Source organism: Poecilia latipinna, unplaced genomic scaffold (assembly GCF_001443285.1).
Source record: "Poecilia latipinna isolate Pla-1442-1.1 unplaced genomic scaffold, P_latipinna-1.0 Scaffold3721, whole genome shotgun sequence".
Lineage (NCBI taxonomy): Eukaryota > Metazoa > Chordata > Actinopteri > Cyprinodontiformes > Poeciliidae > Poecilia > Poecilia latipinna.
Window position 1 is genome coordinate 1 of NW_015116337.1, and position 10,602 is coordinate 10,602.

The following is a 10,602-nucleotide window of genomic DNA, read 5'->3' on the forward strand; positions in this document are numbered from 1 at the left end:
ACACACACACACACACACACACACACACACACACACACACATGCAAACACTCGAGCGACTGGCTCGTGCTGCGCTTTTCATGAGGTGACAGAGGGTTGCACTGCCTTGATGCATGGCATCAATCAAGAAATCTCATGTGGAATCGGTGAAACGGGAGGGGATGAGTTATTTCCTCCTAATGGCGTTGTTCTGGAATAAATGTGTTGCTAGATATTTCTAGGCTTGGTTAAATGCTGTTATACTGGAGACATGTTTCCGTCGGGGTAACTGAGTGCTGCTGACTTCTTTTAGTGGCACAAACAGAAAAACAAATGGGGTGGTAAGGACGCGGGAACATGCACCAGCCTAACTACATTATTAAAACTATCATTTTCCACTTTCCCCTCTTTGTTTGCCATTCTGTCTGCGTGTGTGTGTGTGTGTGTGTTAAGGGTTTTATTTTGGCTGTCGTTCCAGCTTGTTTGATTTGTTTGTGAGCATGTCAGTGCGCAGCGTGATGTCGAACAAGTCTGTTCCCCAATGCAGCTGTGTTTGTTAATGTCACTCAAGACAACCAAATTGAAGGTGCCATTGTTAGAGCCAGAGGGCAACCAGAGTGCATTCGACAGCTTGACAACTCTCATTAGCGTATTAGAGGCGAACAGTGGCACAGATGCTCCCGGTCAGTCCTTGGTCAGCCTGGAGCTTTGCTTAACGAACCGCTGACAGGTGGCTTTGTGGCACTCTGTCTCATGTTTGACAGGGTGGCAAAGCAGCAGTTCATTCTGAATGGGCTGCTTGGATTGCCAAGGACAAGTACATATTCTACAGACACAAATACTGGCAAACAACTGTTGTGTAAACATGTGAACGTACAGAGAGGCGGAAACTAGATTTTAATCCATAAAGAAGCGCTGTCGTTCACATGTCTGACAGTGGAAGCTTTTACAGCATTTAGATATTGCTTGGAAAAATGTACTTAAAATCAGATATTTGCATACACTTTCTAAAGAGGATCATCATTTTTTTTTTCTTCACTGAAAAAAAGTAAGAATTCACTTGTTCTGCTTTTCAGGTTAATTTTAAGGCAAACACACTGACACACTAAATGTTTGTTTGTTTACACTCGCACACCATATTTATGTAACCAATTATTTGAGGAAAAACAGCAAAAAGAATTACATACGTATTGTCACTTTCCTAAAATAATGAACTGAGTCATTTTCCGATAAGAAATTAGTCAAAAAAAAAAAAAAATCACATTTGGCCAAAACTGACTTGGGCTATTATTTTAGGAAAGCAACTTTGCACCCCAAAATGTAAATGTATTTAATAAGCATCCACTCAATCAAGGCTTTTTTTTTTGAGAGGTCTGGTTTTGTTTTGGAGTGGAGATTCTGTCATCGGTTGCAGCTCAGACCTCAAAACGTTCAGGTTCTCATTCTGCCTCCCAACCAGCTGAAAAAAAAAAAGAATATATAAGTACTGTCTGACTGAATAAAAGTTAAATGATTTTCTTTTGAAGTTTTTGCAATGCCTCAAGGGTAAGACAGAATGGGGTTTACAAGTAATACATGAGTGATAATCCTGTGTGTCCAAGGAGTTTGAAAAGAAAAGCAGATTGCCCGGTGTTGTGAAAGCGGAACATAAAAGAGCGACCATGTGAAGAAACCTTTATTTTCTTTATTCACTTTCTACTTATGTACAATGTGTACTAGACAAGACTTTTCTATGAGCTTCCATGCACAATGTTGTTACAAAAAGTTAATCTAAAAAGAAGTTATGCAGTAAAAAAGGGAAAAAAAAATCTGTATTCGGTATGAACAGTATTTCAGTTCACTTCATCTATTCAGAGTCAATTCAAAACAAGTCATCTCAAGGCACTTTACAAAACAGAAGCATTTTACTCCTAAAATTGGTTAAAAACATTATTTAGAATCATTAAACAAAGTGAATCTTTGTTTCTGACATATTTTTGAGCAAATATAATATACGTATGGATAGTCAGGTGTGGTGGTTGCGAGGTGGTGAGGAAAGACACAGAGACCCAGGTTGTGATAAAGATGATGATAAATTTAATGAAGAAAGCTCAACAGTCCAGAACTGGCGGTACGGCAGAGAGTTAGCACACAGCTAATTACCGGTAGCAACTGAAAAACGAAGGACTGAAAAAGAGAGCTAAACCAACACAGGACTTTACAGTTCTACTGTGATGGCAGGCAAGCAGACAAATGACATACGACGTATGTTTGACAAGGACCCGACAACAGACAACAGGTGGACTTAAATACACTTGGAGGGTAATCAGGTAACTAGACACACCTGGGAAGCAATCAACAGGTAAGACGCAGAAACAGACTCAGGACAGAAACTGAACACAGAAAAACCTTAAAATAAATACACAGAAACACGGATCATGACATGGATGGAGCGTTCCTGTTGGCCTTTGGTGTTTTACTGTTTTAGTTTTGAGGGTAAAGAAATAGAAAGAGGATGAAATTGACTGAAAATCTATTTAATGATGGAAAAAAATAAAATATTTTGAGGACTAATTTTAATTTAGGTGTGGAGGTAAAAGTACATGTTTCTCTCACAAGATAAGACAACATTACCAGACCAGGCTGACTAAAACTAAAGACTTTAACAATATATATTTTTTGAGAAATTGAATAATTCCACTTTTCTATATGTTAGCTCTTTGGTCCTGACAAAACAGAAAAAATATTTAATATTTATGGCTATGGTCATTTTTTGATGTGGATTAGGTGAGACTAATGAACAACAGGCTCTGGGAAAGCAAGGCGAAAAAAACATAAAGTTAATTGCATGGAGTGGCAAACTAAAGACAAAAGGAAGATAATAAGTAACAATTAGCATGACTACATGTCAGCATGACTAAGAAACAATGCCACAAGTGAAAAAAACACAGAAATTAATGATAAACAAGAAAAGGAAGCAACCAATCATTAGTGCACGCGGCAAAATAGATACCAAAAAAACAAGCAAGCACTAAGGACTTACAACATTATAAAAATGAAAAAACAAACAAACAAACAAACAAAATAAAAAACAAACAACAATTATGACTGTAGTTTTGTCCTGATGCCACTCATTGAAAATACCAGAATGGTAGTTACTGCACAATTATTATTATATCCTTCTCAGGTTTGACCGGTCAAATTATTTTGAATTTTGTACTAAATCCAGTCCAGAGTTAGTCATTAACTAACTGAACTGCCAACAGGAAGCTACGACTCAGATGGAAACTTTAACTTTAGCATAACTGGATGGTACTGCACTATTTTAGTTCAGTGCTTAGACTTTGCTCGTACTTTGTCGGCCAGTGGCCCGTTTCAGATCCTCCTTTTATTCTGCAATCTACACACGCTTAAGACATTTTTAAATCGACTGAAAGGTCTCTTCATGGAATGGGGGTTGAAACTAATCCACCATTTCTAATTAGTACCTCCAGATCCACCTCAAGAGGTAGTTATAACCCCGCAACCACTATGCACTGTCAAGGATAATAATGGAAAGTGGAAAAAGTGGGACGCAGCATAAAGGAGATACAGCAGCAGCTGTTCAGTCCATATGTGCACACAGAATGTGGATGTTTTGTCATTGTCCAGTTTCCATCTAATCAATAAGATAATTTAATTCAGATAATGCCACCCTGAGAAGAATCCACAACAGCTTTGCTCGTATCTCATAAACTACTGTTTTTCTTCGTTCAAATTAAGAGTCTCAATCCTTTACACAGCTGTGAAGCTTCAAGTGAACACGATAATAATATCTTACCCTCATTACCTCCAACTCATAACAGTGTTGTGATCTGGGTAAAACATACAAAAAAGATGTTGATAAAAAAAAATACATTGACAGTTTCTAAAAATGAACAAGAGATTTCCCTCTGTGTGATTCAAAGAAACTTTCACAAAAGAACCCCATGAAAAAAACACAATGATTCAAAGTATCCCGGGGCTCACGCAAAAAAAAAGAAAAAAAAAGAGAGACAGAGAACAAAAAGAAATGAAATGACAGAAATTAGTCATGTTTACCTCAGGCCTGCAGAGTAATTCTCTATCTAATTCTCTTTCAAGCCTGGCAGGTTTGGCATAGAATCCAATCATCGTTGTCCATTTTGCTTGTGAAGAATAGCAGTTGCAGAGAGAGTGGTGAGGGGCTGAAGGCTTGCTTGCTATACAGTATTAAAATATCTTAATGAATAAGAAGAGGAGCAATGTTTCATAAATACAAAGCCCGGTTAGGTTGCTTGTTATTTAAGAAGCCTTTCAGTGAACTTACAGGGCTACAGGCTGCTCATCCCGAGGGGCACTAGGTCAGATCCAAGTCCGAGCAATTTCCCCCTAATCCACTTTAAAGATTAATGTCAAATCATGCCACTCTGTGCACGCTACGAGCTACCAGCATGACCTTGCTGCAGGCTGTGCGCTTTACACGCCACATGCATAACTGTGAATGTGAACTTAACAATAAACATGTAGGGTTCCCCCTCTTGAACTGCGAGGACACACGCTGACCCTAAAAATGGACATGAAGAGGCGCATTTGTATGGATATGAAAAAAAAAAAAGTCTATGAGAGTAAAAGACAGAAACACAAAGATTTTTACAGAACAACTTAATACCAAATGAAAGAGACATGAACAAATGTCACAGTTTACTGTGAACTGGTGAAGTGCTTTTTTTTTTTGTCACCCATGTAAGCTGCAGAAAGTAAATATCGCATTCTGAATGACAATTAACCGCTGTCTTTCACTTTTCACAAAGTAAACTACAAATTTCCTTCATCATTGCTAACATCACAAGGCAGTTTAAACTCCAGAGTGCTGCTGCCAAAATGAACTGTCACCGCTGATCAATGCTATCCATTATTTCCCCTCCTCTTCTTTGTGGAACATTATTGCAAATCTAGACAGCGAGAGAGGTGTTGTGTACTTTGGCGATTCGTGCTACTATTCATCATGTGCTGCAGAAGGCTGGGAAATACAGTGCCTTGTAAAAGGATTAATGTCACAACAACAGATTTTAGCATAGTAGCAGCATAAACGGTGCGCTGCCACTTTAAGGCCAATTTCGGCTGCTGCATATAAGCAAGCCTTCACCTGTCATGAGGCTGCTTGCGTCGTGACGTCAACTCAATCTGCTTCCTTTGTTTGCACCGTTCTGGCCTCCTTTGCTGCGCCTCCAATATCTGGACCGATCTGTCCATTCATTTGTTTGCTGACAGGAAGTTGCACTGCATCTAGGCGAATTTGGGGATCTGGTTATTTGGCTGTGCAGTCATTTGTCAGGTCACAGCCTTCTGATGACTCATCAGCATTGTAGTGACACTCGCTGCTGTTTTGCCTACTTATAAATTGTTTTAAAAGACTAATCTGCACTTTCTCTGCTGCCGGGAGCATTGATGGAAATACTAAGGGGATAAAGTGCAACATTGTAGAGCTATTGTATCACTGTTTTACTTGTATTGTTTCATTTTTTGTCTTTCTTTTAGGGACTGAGGCTTCTGTGGTGGCGGTGGTGACCCCTGGTGGCGGTGTCTTGTCTTGTGTGTTTTGTTGGAGCACCTTTTTCTTTCTTTGTTTGCCGTGTTTTTGTAGTGTGCAGGGTGGTCCCCTTTTCCTGCACTGGATGTTGCCCCTTCCCTCTCTACTTCCCCCATTGGTAAGCCTCAGCTTCCTTTGAAATTTAAACATTTTATTATAATAAATCTTGTCAAATGCATTCACTGTTTTTACCATTCAATTTCAGATTATTGGAAATTGAAAAGATATATTGAAGTTTAATACATTTTTGTAGAACCTTCTGAATCTCGTCTCCTCATTTCCAGCAGAACTTACCTGTGTCCTTATTACATTTTCCTGGAGTTATTCCAGGTGGCGTTGTTGGTCATTGTAACCTTTTATTTATTATATCTATTATATCTATTATATTTGGGTTCATAATAAAAAGAAAATCCACCCCCAGGTTGCCACACATAGTCTATAGAAATATTAGTGCAAAACCAACACAAAGTCATTTTATGAAGTAGACAAAGAGAACACTTGGTTTTCAAAAAGAAATCTAACAATTGTCACATTTAGGAGAAGATTAGTGAACAAACAGCATCATAAACCAAGTAACACAGTATACAGCATGGTTGTATTAAATTAGAGTGAATTATTACAACCATGAAACGGTTTAGAATCCCAAACTCAGGGTTTCTACAGCAATATCTAGAGCTTTGGACGTCTCACAGACCACAGTTCAACCCATCATCTGAAAATAGAGTAAGACAGAACTTCAATGAGAGCAGCATTCAGAGAAGCAGCCAGGTAACCCACTGCAACTCTGAAGGAGCTGCAGAGATCCACAGCCCAGATGAAAGACTGTTGACACGGCAACTATTATTCAGACGCTCCACAGTTCTGGCCTTTGCGATATTGGCAAGATGAAAGTCTTAACTGCACAGCATTAACTTCTGAATGAGGACCACAGCATATGCTACAACATAAAGAAACATAAAATCTTAGATTGTTTATTATCACTTTATTATTATTAGCATAAATATTGCCTCATACCTTCTGATTTTGTTGGCCATGAGCTCTTAGGGCTTTTGGAGCAGCGTACTCCACATCATGAGCATGGTAAATAACATTTCAATAAACTATTTTAACTTAGATTTTATAACATTGAATCAAAAATTAATTAGATTTTATCAAAATTTGTGATGCAGAAAAAAATTAAAATTTATCTGACAAACTAAAAAATTATTAGATTTTTTCTTCTCGTCTCCTTCCAGCATTCTCTGGCCTCCCTAGTGCTACCTGGCGGCCCCCCTACTTCAAAAACACTGAGTGAATGTTCTTTAACTTTTCTATAACTGCATAGCAAGAATAGTACAGAGAACAGACCAAAATCCGACTGAGAATCTGTTGGAGGATTTGAACATTTATGTTCCCGAAAGCTTTCCATCAATTCTGAATGCACTTGAGCAACAAAAAAGAATCAGGGGGGAAATATTTGTGTCCATTTTTGCACAGACACATTCTAACATTTTTGCAGCTGCAACTGACAGAAGAGTGGTTTAACTAAGGATTGACTCTAAGTAGAAAGGCTGAACTGGTATGAAAACTTTTACAAGTAGGAGAACAAACGATTGACTTAGGAAGAATGCATTATAATATTTGGATGCTTCGCAAGTCTTTTGTTTTAAATCTGTAAATTATTTTCAAGATAGTGTGGGCCATCTTTATATATGATCATGCATATAACCAACTATATATACCAATATACTGTACATGGGTGATTGATTTGGTGAATTTCATATAGTAGATTTCAGTATCACCAGCTGCTAATTAGAAGCCTGAAGTGAATACGGAAGTCACCTTAATAGTTGTGTGCAGTATGATTTGTGCTTGTGTTTATTCATCCAAGAATCTCACTCTTCTACCAGCATGAATTTATGATTAATACACCATTTTCATCAGCCAAGAAAGGTCAGTAACCAGACAATAAGGCAGTCAACAATAATAAGAAATGAATCCACAGAATGGATTAATCTGACAATGTTACAAACGGTGCATTTCAGAACTGGGCCTCCAGCGTTTTGTGGCAAGCATGAGATAACATCAATATTTATAGCTGGGGTCTGATGACATTATTTGTCATCCAGTATGATTCCCAATCCCTCAATGCTTTTTAAACAGATTGCAGTGGCAATGTGAGGGCAAACAAATGGCAGCAGGCCAGGTGATGACCCTGCACTGATGGATGAGACGATGGGTAACCAGCCTGACGCAGCTGCCAGCATCACAGGAGATAATTTGTTGGAACTTCAACACAACCAGCAAAGAGAATGGTACTAGCTGACAATGCTGTCATAACATTTACTTTGAATAGAGATGCTCCATGGATTTTTAGTTTATTGTTGCATTTTGGAGGGTGATTTTACCTTCACTTGTTTTATTATACATTTTTAGCAGATGAAAAAATATAAAGTAATTTACTTTATATTATCGAAAATCTGAGTAGTTTAAAACAAACAAAAAAAATGGATCTCTCTTCTAAAATAGCCCTTATTGAGATTAGTTTTAATTAACGGGATGGATTTATAGTGAATATTTTTTTTTGTGGGTGTGAAATACCATAACTAAGCTTTTCTTGCTTCAGTAAAAATGTATTTGCAATTTTTAACAAAGCTAAAACTGGTTAGTGATAATATTTAGTAATAAAGTCATTGTAAATGCCGCAGCCAAAATTTAAAGTAAAAATGTACTTTTTCCTGAATATTTCATAATCTCTTTCTTTTTTTATGTTTTTTCATATTTTTCCCACATTGTTGTGTATTTCAAAACAGGTTTCAAATAAAATAAGTTTAACAAAAGTTATCATATCTACTTTTGTCTTAACATTGATAGATCTTTTAAAGTATGACAACATGACATTGACTTTATTTTTCAATGAAGAACAAAGCTGAAATATTGCTGTATTTATTTATTTGCTTGTTCATTTTTGATCACATTGACCAAATCTGTTGTAGATTAATGGCTTTCCTTAAATTTGAGCTTTGTCAAATGGTTTCCTTTCAAATTGTTTCTGATCTCTGACTTAAGACAGACACTGCCACTTCCATCAGGTGTGTCTGAATAGCAGATGAGAACCAGACACAGCAGTAACTGGAAAGATGCCAAACAAGACTCAATGGACATTCAGAAAGAGTTCAAGGACATTCAGATCATCAGACCACTGATGATTAGAGAGTTTGACCATCTGGTACTATGTGTCTCATATTTTAAACCAGTTAAAAATTAGGCATGTGATCCACACCAATGAAGGGAGATTTGTATCATTAAATATGAACTACTTAAATCTAAAACATTTGTAGTTTCAACATTCTACATACAAGTGAGACTGTGTTAATCTTCGACAAATAGTTATTTTACCTTTATATAAAACATAAAAACAAGTTGGCCCATCAGAGAATTCAGAATTAGAGGGTGTGAGTGCTGTTGTAATAATACAAAAAAGAAAACATAACACTTGATTTTTGTTAGAAATTTTTGAAAAGGATAGGTAGAAAAAAAAATCAAGCTGAAATAAACTTTTTTAAAATTTAATCTGGAGCTCTGGAGATTTTTATACAATATATAAAAATTGTTGACATGCATGGTAACACCCATAATGTAATAAAATATTATTATTATTATTATTATTATTATTATTATTATTATTATTATTATTATTACTTGTGGGGGGTAATAACATAATGTCTGTGAAAGTGATTAAAGCAATACATATTTATGGCTCAGTGATTTCAATCATTTGAACATATAATTAAAGCTATTATGTAAATAAACCTATCTTTTCTAACACAGTCCATGTCATTATTTTTCCACCTTTTTGTAGAAAGACAAACTGCACGGTTGTAGACCATCTTCAAAACCAAATCACCAAGCGGTCATCGTGGATGTATTAAAACTACATTTCCCACAACAAACCTTCCGTTCATTTCCCAAAGTCCTTTGCGTTGAGGCAGAGAAGGTCGCGATTAGCAGCAACAGAAGCAGTGTACTGAGACACGGAGTAAACCAGACAACAATTATGCTGGGGCAAGCTGTGAGGCGATTCGCTACATCTGCTGTGCGTTCTTCACACTATGCTGAAGGACCAGGGAAGGTGAGTTTATCACCTAAAAGAAACAGCGTTGTTTCAAATGAGACTTGGCCCTGTCGGTGTCCGAAGCCTGGCGTTAGCTAAGCTAATGCTAACATAGAGGTCATGTTTAATTGACAAGAATATGACAACGCTATTAAAGATAACATAAATAGTTTTTGATACAACTTGTTCACATTAAGCATTATTTAATTTCAAATATATATCTAATGTGGTCTTTATACATTTAATACTGATATTCTATGTATATATCCAACAGGGCTAACAATATCAAGCTAACAGCTAGCAAAGTACTTCTAAAGTCGCCTTCTTAATTTATGATACATGCTTTGTTATAATATTTCATTTGAAAAGTGGGTATAATTAAAGGCACATGCGTTGATAAATTGTTTGATTTTTCATCAAACAATCAATTTGATTTTTCTTCTTTTTACTTCCGGTAAACCGTTGTAACAGTTGAGGTCAAAGCCTTAGATGAATTGACACGAACCGGGAAAAAATTACTGACACGAATTATTCTTTTTCTGCCAAATGTATATTTTTAAAACATGACGACTACAAAAATGTGTACCTTGTTTGGAAATCCTATTTGTGACCCACTTTTGACCCTTTTTGTATCGCAAATATAGGTAAACTATAGAGCGCTAACGTCGACAGAGAAGAATAGAAAACCTTTATTGTCCCTCAGTGACGGAAATTCAGATTAACTAGCTGCGCAGCGACGGGTAGGTCGAGGCATGCAGATTTACTCCAAGGTAGATTTATAACAGAAAGTAAGAACAGCAGACTGTATAGGAAGTGTACATTTATTGCATAAGGAGAAAAGAGTGTGCATTTATTAGTAATAGCTGATAAAGTATTATTAGAAGCAAGGGCGTAGGAACGAGTCTGTCATTGGGGGGGACGCATATCGGAAACCTGACAGATCAGTAAATATCTTAAGCAGA

At 36.8% G+C, this 10,602-nt stretch overlaps 1 protein-coding gene across 1 annotated transcript in view; it reads left to right on the top strand.

The window, feature by feature from the left end:
* Positions 1–9,488: 9,488 nt before the first annotated feature.
* The window catches only part of cox7c (cytochrome c oxidase subunit 7C), a 7,238-nt gene continuing 6,124 nt past the window's right edge, over positions 9,489–10,602 (top strand). Inside the window, exon 1 of the mRNA XM_015024580.1 lies at positions 9,489–9,658. Coding sequence (XP_014880066.1) covers positions 9,584–9,658 — 75 coding nt within the window. The 5' untranslated portion in view covers positions 9,489–9,583. The remainder of the gene's footprint in view (positions 9,659–10,602) is intronic.